This window comes from Nannobrachium achirus, assembly GCF_963921795.1.
Source record: "Nannobrachium achirus genome assembly, chromosome: 16".
In the NCBI taxonomy this organism is placed as follows: domain Eukaryota; kingdom Metazoa; phylum Chordata; class Actinopteri; order Myctophiformes; family Myctophidae; genus Nannobrachium; species Nannobrachium achirus.
Window position 1 is genome coordinate 56,058,651 of NC_137823.1, and position 17,507 is coordinate 56,076,157.

The window sequence follows — 17,507 nt, forward strand, 5'->3', positions numbered from 1 at the left end:
CATTGAGAGCTTTGGTCTAGCACAAGAACTTCAGTCATATTCACACTGCGTTCATTTTGCTCTTGGTGTGACCTAAGAGCACGGTAGTGTGAACATGTGTATCACCCTCCCCAGTGTTTACTCTGTGATAAAACAGAAGAAACAGATAGTCAGCCATGAAGTGATGAACAGATACAGCATTGCTCTCTGTTAAGAGGAGCTCCATTCTATAAATATCTCTTCACCTCTTCACTTCCCAAGGCGGCCATTTTGCCGCTACCTCACACTGAACAGACTATGTGCTCAAGACCGATTTCATACTTGGTCGTACGATTGACTCGCGCGCCGATAATAGTCGATCCACAAGCTCACAAAGCGTCGCCATGTGACACGTTGAGAGCTTGTAGATCGGCTATTTTTGGCGGGCGACTCCGTGGTACGAAGCAGAGCATGGATTGGATAAATAAAACTACCAATCAAAGCAATTTAGTAACACATGCCGACTATCACTAATGTAAACCTGTCCAAGAGGCTGTCAGGGATTGGTCGATGGCCTGACTGTCTCACAGTGAGCTGCTCAGTGATTGGTTTGGTGGCCAGAGAAGCTAGTGGTCTTTTCAGAACCTGGATTTGTCTCTAGCCTTCTGCTGCTAAAAACCACAAACACAGCATCACACAAACAGGAAAGGGAGTATCTGTGTGCTTAAATAAATGTAGATACTGTATGTAATTATAACTCTATATAATAGGCAAATCATTGTTGACTGTGTATGTTCACGTTACTTGTGTATGTGGATGTGTGTAAACAAACACATATGTCTGTACAAAAATGTGCATGTACCTGTGTATAATAGTCTATAGAGTTAAAAGGATGGACCATTTTAAAACACACCTGTAGCTTGGGACCACTACTGTTCAATTAGGAAGAAGACACTGCGTGTTAACACGGGATCCAAATGTCTAAAAAAACCACCTCTCAAAACTATTCCCCCAAAAACAAGTTCCCAGATTGCAGCTTTAACAGAACAAAGTGCACACGACGTACTGTAGCACTTATAGCTGTTACCAGATGAGAGCCTGTGCCAGTATGCACTTCTCTTCATGTCACAGTTGCTAATGTGTTGAAAATGACCCATCCTTTTGAAGTAATGTGTGTGTGTACTGTACAGTATGTATGGAGTAGCGCGTCGTCATGTACTTACATCCATCAGCGCAGCATTGATGTAGTTGCTGCTCTCTCCGTCGATGGTGATGAGGAAGGGCAGACATCGGTCTGGAGGCAGGCCGTCCATGAAGCGGTTCTTCTCCTGGTTCCTGGGCAACAAGGCGATGCTGCAGTCCTCCGGCTGGGGCTGGGGCGTCACCGAGTTTAACGTCTAAAACACACACAATCAGGGATGCACAGAGAATGTTAGAGAGGCAGGGGCTGAAATTTCCAAATGGGCCCTTTTGGTGAAAATATCGAAAATAGCAGACCTCCAAGCTCACAACGCGTCGCAGCGCGGCGCATTGTGAGCTTGACTACAGGGGTTTAAGACAAGAAGACACAATCATAAAGAATTCATTCACACAGAGTGCAGGATCAGCTAACACCTACCTGGAACTCGTCCTTCAGGTGTGAGGAGTTTGTTTGGGAGTCGATGCGGATCAGTTCGTAGAAGGCGGCCTTGAACTCGCACACTGGGATGGCCGTTTCACCACACAGGCACGCCTCCAGGATGGCATCGTGGATAAATATGTACTGCTCCTAAAAACGTAGCACAAGGTCATACGCAGGGTTTGATTATATATATTAAAAAAAGTTCTTACCCACATAAGTCCTACATTCTTCTTCGTATGAGCGACAATAGCCAATCTACAAGCTCATGACACGCTGCATGGCGGCATGTTGTGAGCTTTTAGATCTGGTATTTCTTTTTAATACATTTATTTTATTTTTGACCAAAATAGGAATGCCAGCCCAGGGTTATGCTATGTGGTAAACACATTGTAATTCTTTTAAATGAAAGTGTTAAATTGTGACATTATCAAACATAAATATCCAATATCCAAATATCAGACCAGTCTACATTTCCTAAAAGGAAATCCATGTTTTTTGGGGGCTTTTTATGCCTTTATTTGATAGGATAGTAGACTGACAGGAAATGGGGAGAGAGTCGGGGAGTGACGCACGGCAAAGGTCGTCCGGACCGGGAATAGAACCGGCGACGCCACCAGGCTACACAAAGCCCAGTGTTTCCAGTGGGCGCCTAGAAATCCATGTTTTTAATTCAGTATAACTGGAAGCAGCCATAAACTGCAAATTGCATGCACGTGCGCACATAAGCATGCACACATGCTTACACACAACAGCAGGCAATCCGTCAGTTGTAACTGTTGTTGATAGAGAGAAAGCGAACTCTCAGAGTGGTGGATGATGGGATGATGATGAAGCAGAGGAAAAGGGGAGTGTGTGTGCGCGCGTGCGTGTGTGTGTGTGTGTGTGTGTGTGTGCATGTGTGCATTCTGTTTACAATCACTTTAATCAATTCAGGGAGTGAACTGACTGAATAGGAAGTTACCGGTATATTATACCAGCAAAAGAAATATAACAACAATGTAAATATTCCATTATCAGCAAATACATTTCCATCGTGAATAGACTACAAGTGAGTGGGAGGCAGACCTGAATGCAAGGTTAATTAATGATGTGACCATGGCAGAAATCTTATGTCTGTGTAGTGTGCGTTGATGTGAGCTGACACACTTTGTATGTTTGGTTATGTTAAAAGGAAATCATTTATATCATTTCAACATAGCATACTTTTGCCGGAATATTGACATCATATTCATAATTAACCATGTCACTGATCTTAGATAAAAGATCACAAAAGCTAAAGTTAAATTCAAAATGTATGTTTAATTTTTATGTAATACTAATGTTTCCATATAAGATTGTTGTATGTAGTAATCTGTATGATTTTCAACTGCATTGTGTGTGCGCACGTGACAGAGACTGAAGGACATTTTGATATATGATTGGATGATGATGATGATGATGATGATGACAACACGATGACGATGGTGTGAGCATTCTGTGATGTGGATGTTAATGAGTACTGTACTGTTGTCACCTCCAGGCTGCACCACCATGTGGGTGCTGACATGGGTGGAGTTGACACAAGTGTTGTAGTTTGTGTGTGATGCAGATGGCGATGGCTGATGGGTAATGTAGTCACCTCAGTCTGTACCATGTTGATCCTCCGGGAGCGCAGGGCCTTCACACAGTTGTAGATGTCCACCACGCCTTCCCTCTCAGCCATGTCCAGCATGATGTCGATCACAATGAAACAGCCTGTTCGTCCTGCTCCAGCGCTGCACACGGCCACCAGAGGGAGACAGAGACAAACCATGAGTGACAAATAATACAAACTTTATCATAAATCAACCAATATGAACCTGCCATATTTTGAGCATGTCGTTATAGGTAAAAGAAAGAAAGAGTGTAAAAATAATTTATAATATAATTAAATATTAAAATGTTTTATGGTCATGATTCACCAGGAGCCTGGAGGGCTTGGTTCCAGGCTTAAAATAATTGAGTACCTGAGACGAATAACAGTCTATCCATATTTAATATTTTTTGAATATAGATATTTTTTGATTTACCAGTCTGTAAACCAAAAAACTAGTCATTTTTAATTTAGTTAAGTAAAACAATCTAATTAAAATGAGGGGGGAGTGCATTAAGAAAACTTAAAAATTATCTATATTCAAATATTTAAAATATGGTCTGTTTTTCGTCTCAGGTACTCATAGGGAAAATGAATGGGGTTTCTGGAACCACAAAATGGCGCTTTACTTGGTACCCACAAAGACAAAATACCAAAACATACAACACACTCATAAATATTGTACAATAGTAGTGTATGTGTTGTTATGCAGATGTATGTACATACCTGCAGTGGACCACTATGGGCCCTGCAGAGGGTGTAGTGTATGTGTTATTATTATACATACCTGCAGTGGACCACTATGGGCCCTGCAGAGGGTGTAGTGTATGTGTTATTATTATACATACCTGCAGTGGACCACTATGGGCCCTGCAGAGGGTGTATAGTGTATGTGTTATTATTATACATACCTGCAGTGGACCACTATGGGCCCTGCAGAGGGTGTATAGTGTATGTGTTATTATTATACATACCTGCAGTGGACCACTATGGGCCCTGCAGAGGGTGTATAGTGTATGTGTTATTATGTATACCTGCAGTGGACCACTATGGGCCCAGCAGAGGGTGTATAGTGTATGTGTTATTATACATACCTGCAGTGGACCACTATGGGCCCAGCAGAGGGTGTATAGTGTATGTGTTATTATTATACATACCTGCAGTGGACCACTATGGGCCCAGCAGAGGGTGTATAGTGTATGTGTTATTATTATACATACCTGCAGTGGACCACTATGGGCCCTGCAGAGGGTGTATAGTGTATGTGTTATTATGTATACCTGCAGTGGACCACTATGGGCCCAGCAGAGGGTGTATAGTGTATGTGTTATTATACATACCTGCAGTGGACCACTATGGGCCCTGCAGAGGGTGTATAGTGTATGTGTTATTATGTATACCTGCAGTGGACCACTATGGGCCCAGCAGAGGGTGTATAGTGTATGTGTTATTATACATACCTGCAGTGGACCACTATGGGCCCAGCAGAGGGTGTATAGTGTATGTGTTATTATTATACATACCTGCAGTGGACCACTATGGGCCCTGCAGAGGGTGTATAGTGTATGTGTTATTATACATACCTGCAGTGGACCACTATGGGCCCTGCAGAGGGTGTATAGTGTATGTGTTATTATGTATACCTGCAGTGGACCACTATGGGCCCTGCAGAGGGTGTATAGTGTATGTGTTATTATGTATACCTGCAGTGGACCACTATGGGCCCTGCAGAGGGTGTATAGTGTATGTGTTATTATGCATACCTGCAGTGGACCACTATGGGCCCTGCAGAGGGTGTATAGTGTATGTGTTATTATGTATACCTGCAGTGGACCACTATGGGCCCAGCAGAGGGTGTATAGTGTATGTGTTATTATACATACCTGCAGTGGACCACTATGGGCCCTGCAGAGGGTGTATAGTGTATGTGTTATTATGTATACCTGCAGTGGACCACTATGGGCCCAGCAGAGGGTGTATAGTGTATGTGTTATTATACATACCTGCAGTGGACCACTATGGGCCCTGCAGAGGGTGTATAGTGTATGTGTTATTATACATACCTGCAGTGGACCACTATGGGCCCTGCAGAGGGTGTATAGTGTATGTGTTATTATACATACCTGCAGTGGACCACTATGGGCCCAGCAGAGGGTGTATAGTGTATGTGTTATTATACATACCTGCAGTGGACCACTATGGGCCCTGCAGAGGGTGTATAGTGTATGTGTTATTATACATACCTGCAGTGGACCACTATGGGCCCTGCAGAGGGTGTATAGTGTATGTGTTATTATACATACCTGCAGTGGACCACGATGGGCCCTGCAGAGGGTGTATAGTGTATGTTATTATACATACCTGCAGTGGACCACTATAGGCCCTGCAGAGGGTGTATAGTGTATGTTATTATACATACCTGCAGTGGACCACTATGGGCCCAGCAGAGGGTGTATAGTGTATGTGTTATTATGTATACCTGCAGTGGACCACTATGGGCCCAGCAGAGGGTGTATAGTGTATGTTATTATACATACCTGCAGTGGACCACTATAGGCCCTGCAGAGGGTGTATAGTGTATGTTATTATACATACCTGCAGTGGACCACTATGGGCCCTGCAGAGGGTGTATAGTGTATGTGTTATTATACATACCTGCAGTGGACCACTATGGGCCCAGCAGAGGGTGTATAGTGTATGTGTTATTATACATACCTGCAGTGGACCACTATGGGCCCAGCAGAGGGTGTATAGTGTATGTGTTATTATACATACCTGCAGTGGACCACTATGGGCCCTGCAGAGGGTGTATAGTGTATGTTATTATACATACCTGCAGTGGACCACTATGGGCCCTGCAGAGGGTGTATAGTGTATGTGTTATTATACATACCTGCAGTGGACCACTATGGGCCCAGCAGAGGGTGTATAGTGTATGTGTTATTATACATACCTGCAGTGGACCACTATGGGCCCTGCAGAGGGTGTATAGTGTATGTGATATTATGCATACCTGCAGTGGACCACTATGGGCCCTGCAGAGGGTGTATAGTGTATGTGATATTATACATACCTGCAGTGGACCACTATGGGCCCAGCAGAGGGTGTATAGTGTATGTGTTATTATACATACCTGCAGTGGACCACTATAGGCCCTGCAGAGGGTGTATAGTGTATGTTATTATACATACCTGCAGTGGACCACTATAGGCCCTGCAGAGGGTGTATAGTGTATGTGTTATTATACATACCTGCAGTGGACCACTATAGGCCCAGCAGAGGGTGTATAGTGTATGTTATTATACATACCTGCAGTGGACCACTATGGGCCCTGCAGAGGGTGTATAGTGTATGTTATTATACATACCTGCAGTGGACCACTATGGGCCCTGCAGAGGGTGTATAGTGTATGTGATATTATGTATACCTGCAGTGGACCACTATGGGCCCAGCAGAGGGTGTATAGTGTATGTGTTATTATACATACCTGCAGTGGACCACTATGGGCCCTGCAGAGGGTGTATAGTGTATGTGTTATTATGTATACCTGCAGTGGACCACTATGGGCCCTGCAGAGGGTGTATAGTGTATGTGTTATTATACATACCTGCAGTGGACCACTATGGGCCCTGCAGAGGGTGTATAGTGTATGTGTTATTATGTATACCTGCAGTGGACCACTATGGGCCCTGCAGAGGGTGTATAGTGTATGTGTTATTATACATACCTGCAGTGGACCACTATGGGCCCAGCAGAGGGTGTATAGTGTATGTGTTATTATACATACCTGCAGTGGACCACTATGGGCCCTGCAGAGGGTGTATAGTGTATGTGTTATTATACATACCTGCAGTGGACCACTATGGGCCCTGCAGAGGGTGTATAGTGTATGTGTTATTATACATACCTGCAGTGGACCACTATGGGCCCTGCAGAGGGTGTATAGTGTATGTGTTATTATGTATACCTGCAGTGGACCACTATGGGCCCAGCAGAGGGTGTATAGTGTATGTGTTATTATACATACCTGCAGTGGACCACTATGGGCCCAGCAGAGGGTGTATAGTGTATGTTATTATACATACCTGCAGTGGACCACTATAGGCCCTGCAGAGGGTGTATAGTGTATGTGTTATTATGTATACCTGCAGTGGACCACTATGGGCCCAGCAGAGGGTGTATAGTGTATGTGTTATTATACATACCTGCAGTGGACCACTATGGGCCCTGCAGAGGGTGTATAGTGTATGTGTTATTATTATACATACCTGCAGTGGACCACTATGGGCCCTGCAGAGGGTGTATAGTGTATGTGTTATTATGTATACCTGCAGTGGACCACTATGGGCCCAGCAGAGGGTGTATAGTGTATGTGTTATTATACATACCTGCAGTGGACCACTATGGGCCCAGCAGAGGGTGTATAGTGTATGTGTTATTATACATACCTGCAGTGGACCACTATGGGCCCTGCAGAGGGTGTATAGTGTATGTGTTATTATGTATACCTGCAGTGGACCACTATGGGCCCAGCAGAGGGTGTATAGTGTATGTGTTATTATGCATACCTGCAGTGGACCACTATGGGCCCAGCAGAGGGTGTATAGTGTATGTGTTATTATGTATACCTGCAGTGGACCACTATGGGCCCAGCAGAGGGTGTATAATAGTGTATGTGTTATTATGCATACCTGCAGTGGACCACGATGGGCCCAGCAGAGGGTGTATAATAGTGTATGTGTTATTATGTATACCTGCAGTGGACCACTATGGGCCCAGCAGAGGGTGTGTATAGTGTATGTTATTATACATACCTGCAGTGGACCACTATGGGCCCTGCAGAGGGTGTATAGTGTATGTTATTATACATACCTGCAGTGGACCACTATGGGCCCAGCAGAGGGTGTGTATAGTGTATGTTATTATGCATACCTGCAGTGGACCACTATGGGCCCAGCAGAGGGTGTATAATAGTGTATGTGTTATTATGCATACCTGCAGTGGACCACTATGGGCCCAGCAGAGGGTGTGTATAGTGTATGTTATTATGCATACCTGCAGTGGACCACTATGGGCCCAGCAGAGGGTGTATAATAGTGTATGTGTTATTATGTATACCTGCAGTGGACCACTATGGGCCCAGCAGAGGGTGTATAATAGTGTATGTGTTATTATATATACCTGCAGTGGACCACTATGGGCCCAGCAGAGGGTGTATAATAGTGTATGTGTTATTATGCATACCTGCAGTGGACCACTATGGGCCCAGCAGAGGGTGTATAATAGTGTATGTGTTATTATTATACATACCTGCAGTGGACCACTGTGGGCCCAGCAGAGGGTGTATAATAGTGTATGTGTTATTATTATGTATACCTGCAGTGGACCACTATGGGCCCAGCAGAGGGTGTATAATAGTGTATGTGTTGTTATTATGTATACCTGCAGTGGACCACTATGGGCCCAGCAGAGGGTGTATAATAGTGTATGTGTTGTTATTATGTATACCTGCAGTGGACCACTATGGGCCCAGCAGAGGGTGTATAATAGTGTATGTGTTATTATGTATACCTGCAGTGGACCACTATGGGCCCAGCAGAGGGTGTATAGTGTATGTGTTGTTATTATGCATACCTGCAGTGGACCACGATGGGCCCAGCAGAGGGTGTATAGTGTATGTGTTGTTATTATACATACCTGCAGTGGACCACTATGGGCCCTGCAGAGGGTGTATAATAGTGTATGTGTTATTATGTATACCTGCAGTGGACCACTATGGGCCCAGCAGAGGGTGTATAGTGTATGTGTTGTTATTATACATACCTGCAGTGGACCACTATGGGCCCAGCAGAGGGTGTATAATAGTGTATGTGTTATTATGTATACCTGCAGTGGACCACTATGGGCCCAGCAGAGGGTGTATAATAGTGTATGTGTTGTTATTATGTATACCTGCAGTGGACCACTGTGGGCCCAGCAGAGGGTGTATAATAGTGTATGTGTTGTTATTATGTATACCTGCAGTGGACCACTATGGGCCCAGCAGAGGGTGTATAATAGTGTATGTGTTGTTATTATGTATACCTGCAGTGGACCACGATGGGCCCAGCAGAGGGTGTATAATAGTGTATGTGTTGTTATTATGCATACCTGCAGTGGACCACGATGGGCCCAGCAGAGGGTGTATAATAGTGTATGTGTTGTTATTATGCATACCTGCAGTGGACCACGATGGGCCCAGCAGAGGGTGTATAATAGTGTATGTGTTGTTATTATGTATACCTGCAGTGGACCACTATGGGCCCAGCAGAGGGTGTATAATAGTGTATGTGTTGTTATTATGTATACCTGCAGTGGACCACTGTGGGCCCAGCAGAGGGTGTATAATAGTGTATGTGTTGTTATTATGCATACCTGCAGTGGACCACGATGGGCCCAGCAGAGGGTGTATAATAGTGTATGTGTTATTTTATTATGTATACCTGCAGTGGACCACTATGGGCCCAGCAGAGGGTGGGTTGGAGATCTTGACCCTGCGGATGAAGGACAGCAGTCCCGTGGCGTGGTACGGGACTCCGTGGTCGGGCCAGCCGGTGAAGTGGAACTGCTTGACCTCCCGCACCTCGTTGAAACCACGCTGAGGAGGAGAGCAAGGACAATTTGTTTTTAATCTACCTTTTTACCCCAAGAAGGATGTTGATGTCGACTGCCTTTTTGTTTTCTTTTTTTCTGGCCTTTGTAAAAATGATATCAACTAGTTGGATCAGGGGTGGGCAACTTTGATGATGGAGAGGGCCACTATATTTCCACACTCACTCCAGAAAGCCATAATGCATATTGTTACTGTCGAACAAAAACCTTCCAACTCCAGTAAGAGTAGCAAAAATAGCTGATCTGCGACGCGTTTTGAGCTTGTAGATGGGCTATTTTTGCTACTTTTGAATTGGAATCCTGAATTATCTTTTGATATTTTTTTAGTGGAATCCTGAAATGTAACATTTTGATCTAATTTCAAATGCATTTAGTTATACTTATGTTAACTTTATACAAATACATTGACATTGGACATAAAAATACATTTTACTTCTGAACTGCTGCAACCATTAGCACCATTACTCACCCTCTCCAAGGTAAAGGTCCGGACAACGTACTCAGCCAGAGGCTCCACCTCCACAAAGGTCACCTTGAAATCTCCGTACACCTCGGCATCGTCAGGCCAGTACTTGTAGCACTTGACCTGTTGGAAAGCATGACATAATAATATGATATCGTTGTGTGTCCAAAACCATTCCTATTTTTGTTATTATTTCAAAGATACTTTAAGTAGCATTAAAATAGCATATCTACAAGCTTACAACGTGCGTTGTGAGCTTGTAGATTAGCAATTTTCACTACTTTAGTGTGAAACTCAACAACAACAATATGATATATAACCTATAGCATCGTTCGAAGGGCACAGATAGAATACGAAGGGAGTAGAACACAGGACAACATACCCGTCCAACCTCCACCAAATTGGTCACCATGACGATGCAGGCCGACTGCTCCTGCCATACCATCCTCCAGAAGTCATACACTGTCTCATGAACTGGACCTACAGATGTACACACACACACACACACATTAGCTGCTGTAGTGAATACCGGGTCTACTCAATATGTCTATGACAGGGGTCTTCAATGTTTTCAGGCCAAGGACCCCCCAGTTGAGCGAGAGATGAAGCAGGGACCCCACTACGTATTGTATAAATGTGTGATGGAGATTCTTATCGGTTTCATAGATAGATTCATAGACTTGTTTGACACTTAACCACTTAAAATCTTAAATCGTCGATACTTAGCAAACTTGACCTTTCACTCTGTACTTGGTCTGCTCTTTTCTACCTCTACACCAAACCTATTTGCCAAAAATAGCTGAACTACAAGCTCTCAACGCCTCGTGTTGCGAGGCGTTGAGAGCTTGTAGATCTGCTATTTTTGTCTAAAGTTCTCCTCAGAATTGGGATGTGAGGGTTCAAGTTGTTAATCTAGAAGAATGATCCTATCACACAAAGATTTTGCGGCCACCCTGTGGTAACTCTGAGGACCCCCAAGGGGTCCCGGACGCCCTGTTGAAGACCCCTGGTCTATGATTGTGTATTGTTTGTCGATTGTATACAGTAGTAGTGCGTGTGCGACGTGCGTGTGGCGTCTCTCACCTTGAGTAGCGATGTAGTGACTCGGTCTCTGGTAACCCTGGGATGAGACAAAACACAACAATGAGTCAAACAGCAGCAGCAAACCAAACAAACAATGGCTGAGCAGCATGCCTCAGCTCGCATACATGAATATTATAGACACTCAATACGCCGGGAGGAGAAATCCCTCTCTTTGCAACTCGTCAAGATGTTGGGAAAACAATGTTGGTTATTGTTTCCACCGTGATAACGTCAGTCCCTTACAAAACGAGGCCATGTACAAAATGAGATACTGACAATGTGAACGTTGGCATAACAAAATAATACAATACAACGACTGTCTTTCTAGGGTAAGGAGTCGAACACAATGCTTTAGAAGAATGTGGGTGTTCATCAAAGACAGTTTTTTTTCCTCCATTATGTATATTTGCAAGTTCTCTGCAAATGGAACGTGAGTTGGGGTCCTTATTACAACTTAGCCAAACTATTATCGTTACAACAGGATGTGGATTGCCTCCTTGGCTGTGTGTGGGTGCTCAGTGACACTCAGTACCAAGCGTACAAATACAAATAATAAAATCACCACAGGAATTGGAAATAGCAGCACTCCAGAAAATATGTACATCAGGCTGATGGGAGTGTGAATAAATATATAAAAATGCATCCGTTATGCATTATTTTTTTGGCATGGGAACGTTTCCAAATTATAAAATAAGACTTAAAGTGGTTAAACCATGAAAAGACAACACTTATGCCATATTCCATACGATATATATACAGTAGTTTCATGCCACGATATTGATATAATATCGATATATTGCCTAACTGACACCTTGTACAGGAAGTTGAGAACACATTGGGGCCTTTTCCACCGGCAAAGAACCGCTTCAGGTTCTTCCTCCCGCCTATGGGATGAACCAGAGATGAGCTTCTCCACCGAGAACCGGAGTTAGTTCCGAACCGTAAAAGTTGGTTCCAAACGGGAGCCACAAAATCCTTGGTTCCTCTGGTTCTATCATGGTTCAATCTGGTGGAAATGCAAGCCGGTTCGTCAGAACGAACCAAGGTTCCAAGAAAGTTGAACCGGCACTGGTTCTGGAACCGGTTCTTTGCCGGTGGAAAAGGCCCCATACAGTACCAGAGATAGGGAGCAGACATATCATATTATGAACGTAAAATATAACAATGTCAGAATTCAGATTAAAGGATGGAGGAGTGGTGCGTAAAATGGAGGATCTTTGCGCGCAGCAGAGGCCTCGGCATGGATAAGCCATCAGAAAGATGGACGTATCTATGGATACAAACACATGCACGTTTGGATGGACAATAGTACTAAAGGGATGTACAGTATGGCTTGGCTTGATGGATGAAAAGAGTACACAGTGATACTTACATCCCTGTACAGCCAAATCTACAGGCCAAGCCACAGCCAGAAAGAACGAGAGAAAGAACGGAGAGAAAGAACGAGAGGGAACGAGAGAAGGAAAGAACGAAAGAAAGAATGAAAGAAAGAACGAAAGAAAGAAGGAGAGAAGTAAAGAAGGAAAGAAAGAAAGCACAACAATGTCAGTGAGTCAATCGGGAAAAAGGAAAATAAAAGTTGTATTGATATAATGGGAGCTTGAACAGGGCATGCAAAAAAACATGGTCTGGAACAGAGAAGTAGAATGGATTGAAAAGACGTCTCCTCATGTGGTGGTGTAATCTCCATACCCTGACAAAGACTTAATGTCGAAACGTTGGTAATTTATGAATAAAAATGGTTTATTGCATCGTGGCTGCGAGTTGTGCGACCTCCTGTTCTTTTCTACAGGTGTTATCGCAATTAGCATAATGATCTAGCTGACTCAATAAAACCATGCTGCATTCTTTAAATAGTTTTCAAATAGAATGTAATGATAATACATGATATTATCGTGTATTCCTCATATATTAACTTTATTGAAGCATAAAATAATAGGCGCTATGTATAAAATAGAACAGTTAAACAACTTTTGGTTTTACCCAAGTGCCTTAACCTGGGCTAAGGAGATCACTGCGACAAGCGAGGAGACGTCTTCTCTCTCCACCCCAGTTCTAGGTTGCCTGCTAGTGTGAGTGGCAGCGTGCAGAGATAATGACCACAGATAATGGCTGATGGCGGCAGTAAAGCAGAGCAATACAAAACAACAAGACACCAAATGGAAGATGGTGAGTGAAGATATTGTTGTGAAGGTGAGTGGAGTCGTGACAAACTGATGGATGAGTTAGCAGGAAGAACAATAGGGGTGAATGCATCGGTGGAAACATCGGTGGGAAGGTGGATGGATGTTAATGGAATGGATTGGATTGGATTGGATGGATGGATGGAAGGATGGCCTGAAGGCTGGGTTTGAGAGAGACATGCAAGTTGTTTTGTATTCTTTTTTTTTTTTTTACTAATTTTTATCCCACAATTTTGTAACCCATTTTTTAAACCAGTGCTAATTGCCTATGTAATCCTGGGCTCTGCTCTCCCTCTGCCGCGCCTGGGGAGACAACGGACTGACCTCATGCTTCCCTCTATGCATGAGGAGTCAAAGTTGCTTCTTTTCACCTGACAGTGGAGATTTCCCTGGTTTGGACGTAGCGCGTGGAAGGAACACGTTATTCCAACCAGTTCCTTTCCCCTCCATCAAGCGCCCCGGCTGGCCAGGGGGAGGCATTATTGAGACCAGGATTACGTGCATGTTTTTGTGAGGGTATCAACCCTAGGAGACACGGGGAGAACATGCAAACTCCACACAGAAAGGCCCTATCGCCAACCCCACTTAGGGTGTGGGCGCTGATGACGTGGAGGAGGAACACGCCGCCAGCGCCCACAGCGTCCCCCGGCGGGGATCGAACCCAGGACCTTCTAGCTGTGAGGCAAAGCTCTAACCACTGCGCCACCGTGCCCCCAGTTGTTTTGTATTCTAACAATGACACTTCACGTGTACTTCTGCTATGAATGGAGTGCAGGGGTCTTCAACAGGGCGTCCGGTACCCCTAGGAGAGTCACTACAGGGGGGCCTACAAAACTTTGTGTGATAGAATCTTTTGTTTCTCAATTTTTATATTAACCACTTGAACCCTATTGTCCTTATTCTGAGTTTAGCCAAAAATAGCAGATCTACAAGCTCACAGAGCTTGTAGATCGGTTTGATTGTAGATCGGTTTGATCGGTTTGAAGAGGTTTGGTGTAGAGGGGAAAAAAAGCAGACTAAGTACAAAGTGAGAGGTCAAGTTTATTAAGTATTGACGGTTCAAGTGGTTAAATATCTGAAAACACTGATTGACATGAATACATAATACACTGATGACTGTGCCGTCAAACGATGCAACTATATGTATCTATGGGTTGTGGGGGTCCCTGCTTCATCTCTCTCTCTCTCTCTCGACTAAGGGGTCCTTGGCCTGAAAACGTTGAAGACCCCTGATGTAGGGGATAGATAAATTAACAGATGAACTGCTGTGCACTTGTGAGACAATGGACAAATGACAGGCTGTAATGAACAGGACATGTATGCAACGATGGCTGCGTGTGCAGGGTGAGTGACAGATGATGGACTGATTTGACGCGATAAAGGTATAGAGGCCTGACATACGAGCGAGGGGGTGTGGTTTCGTTGGTTTCGTTGGGAGCCAATAGTAGCGTTCGATGCGTTTCCACTTACATCGATGTAGTTGGCGTTGATGTAGTCGGACGAGGGGTCATCTTCAATTGGCTGGAGGATAACCCTCGAGTGGTCATCTGGAGAGAGAGAGAGAGAGAGAGAGAGAGAGGAGGGAGGGAGGGAGACAAGAAGAGACACGGGGAGGGGGAAAATTCATGGAAGATGGTCGGAGGAAGAGAGAGAGAGAGAGAGAGAGAGAGAGAGGAAGAGAGAGAGAGAGAGGGAGTTGTTTAGTGACAGGGCTCCAATAGTTTGAGAAGAGATTTAGCTATTGATCATAAGAACTGGGCTATTGTTTTCCCATTGATTCAGCAGATCTAATGCTTGGGGTAATGTTATAGGGCCATGGTGATTTTACCTTGGTGTGATTCTGTTTAAGGTTAGAGTCAATACTTTCAGGTGCATGGGTTGTTCACTTGGCAATGTCTGTTTTTTTATTAGTTGAGCCATTAGAAGCGCAAATGTGAAACCAGGGACGTGCTGGCCATTGGGAAAAGCGGGACAACTCCCGAACGGCCGGTTCATTCCCTGCCGGTCCAGGCCGGCCATTAGGAAAAAAATTTAAATTAAATGTCGGCCTTCGTTCCATTTTGGGAAGCAAATTGTCACTGTCGGGCAGAAACCTCGTATCTCCAAGTTTCAAATGTGTAAATCTTTTCGCAAAGCAAAGCCCTGCTTCATTATACGAGGCCGTCGCACAAAAGTAGTGAGGCGTGTGCTTGTAGATCGGCTGTTTTCACTAGTTTAAATATTTATTTAAATGATAAATACAAAACAAACGGTTTGGGACATACAAGATTTCCACCTGACAACGACGAAATATAGGCCTAACTCATGTAATTGGCCCACTGGATTGTCACTTGTCATGATCTGAAATGGCAAATCTTTGAGTAGCAGCAGCGCTATAGAGAGAGATCTCTCTGTAGCGCGCAATGAGGGCCTCTCCAACTCTTTTTCCCGGGCTGAATCAGGGGCCCAGCACGTCCCTGTGTGAAACTAGTGTAATATCTAGGGCTGTTTGTCCACAAGAGGGTGCTTAAAATGGCAAAACAAACTTGAGCTGAAACCCAGCCTCTCACTCACGCACACTTTGTCTTGTTGGAGCTACTGCAGTATGGGTATCTGAGTGTTTAAAGGCTCTTACATGCTATGATGTTGCCATATCGGTTCTTGGTGCGGTTCCCCTCCTTCTTGGCCACATCCCAGGAGGCCGACTGGCCTTCAAAGAAACTCTGCAACAGAAACATCGCGTCAATCATGAATGCACTTCACGATACCACAAATTATCTACTCCTCGTCTGTTCTCTTCCACTGAACTCCTTAGCATTGTTTGTAGGCAGAAACAGAGTCAAGGTCAGTATGGATTTGACAGACAGAAAAGGGGGGTTTAATATGTAGTAGTAAATAAACATGGCATTGTGGCGTAAACATGACAAGCGTCTTCTCCTGATCGTAACGTCGTCTGACCTCGTACTCCTCCTTGAAGCCGTAGCTGTCGGAGGTCTTCATCAGGTTGATGTGCTGCAGGAGGTCGGCCACGCGGATGGCAGGGTGGAGCTGCCCGGTCTGGTAGGGAGACTCGGTTCCTTCACAGTGGTACCGAGGAACGTCCAGCAGCCTGCTGTTCTCCGCTCCGGAGGCACTGTGGTTCTCATCTGCAGGAAAGAACCAGGAGGAACCAGGAACCAGTCAGTCATTCACTCAGGCTCACTTTAACCCTACATACTTCGTCGTTGACCAGGGTCCCTCAGAGGTCTGTACTTGGTCCCCTCCTTTTCCCCCTCTACATCAAGTCTCTTTGCCGAACAAAGCTAGCTTGTGAGCTTGTACAGTAGATCTGTTGTTTCCACACCCAGAATTGGAACACTTACATGTATTCATATGCTGTACGGCAGTGTTTCTCAAACTTTAACATGTCAAGGTCACCCCTTAACTCTGACAGCGTACAAATGAAACCAAAAGGGCCTGTTAGGGTCCATTTGGTTCCATTTGTACACTGTCAGTTACAGACTTGTATGGGTCAATTTAAATCCCCATAAAATAACCCACAGAGTCCCTGGTATCCACTTTGAGAACCATTGCTGTACGGCACTCTGGTCACCTTTGTTTGTTTTAAAATGTGCTTTATAATTGACTTGGTTTGACAGAAATACATGGTTACTGGGATGCAATTACCTGGCCGGAGACACAAACTGTCATGATATGATGGTCACGTCATGCCAGTTTTTCCCCAAAAAAATCTATTATGTTTGATACTAAGCCGGCAGCCAACAGACAGTCTGGTTCCTCTGTCTATACTCACCAGTGATAGGAACTACAGAACAGGTCAGAGCAGCAGTAGGAGAGAAGAACAGAGGTTTAGTTCAACCAAGTTAGTGTGATTAGTAGGAGAGACACACAGTTAGTTGGACTGTCTGCTACTACTAGTGGGATCCACATTCCACACACAGCTGACATCACAACAAC

General features: G+C 44.4%; 1 protein-coding gene across 1 annotated transcript in view; it reads right to left on the bottom strand.

Annotated features, from left to right (window-relative positions):
• Positions 1 to 17,507, bottom strand: part of ptprk (protein tyrosine phosphatase receptor type K) — a 182,390-nt gene that overhangs the window by 10,023 nt on the left and 154,860 nt on the right. Inside the window, exons 21-30 of the mRNA XM_080745394.1 lie at positions 16,509 to 16,696; positions 16,186 to 16,273; positions 15,042 to 15,118; positions 11,389 to 11,425; positions 10,688 to 10,785; positions 10,312 to 10,428; positions 9,674 to 9,828; positions 3,198 to 3,333; positions 1,577 to 1,726; positions 1,182 to 1,355 (exon numbers count right to left, since the gene is read on the bottom strand). Of these exons, the coding sequence (XP_080601520.1) occupies positions 1,182 to 1,355; positions 1,577 to 1,726; positions 3,198 to 3,333; positions 9,674 to 9,828; positions 10,312 to 10,428; positions 10,688 to 10,785; positions 11,389 to 11,425; positions 15,042 to 15,118; positions 16,186 to 16,273; positions 16,509 to 16,696 (1,220 nt within the window). The remainder of the gene's footprint in view (positions 1 to 1,181; positions 1,356 to 1,576; positions 1,727 to 3,197; positions 3,334 to 9,673; positions 9,829 to 10,311; positions 10,429 to 10,687; positions 10,786 to 11,388; positions 11,426 to 15,041; positions 15,119 to 16,185; positions 16,274 to 16,508; positions 16,697 to 17,507) is intronic.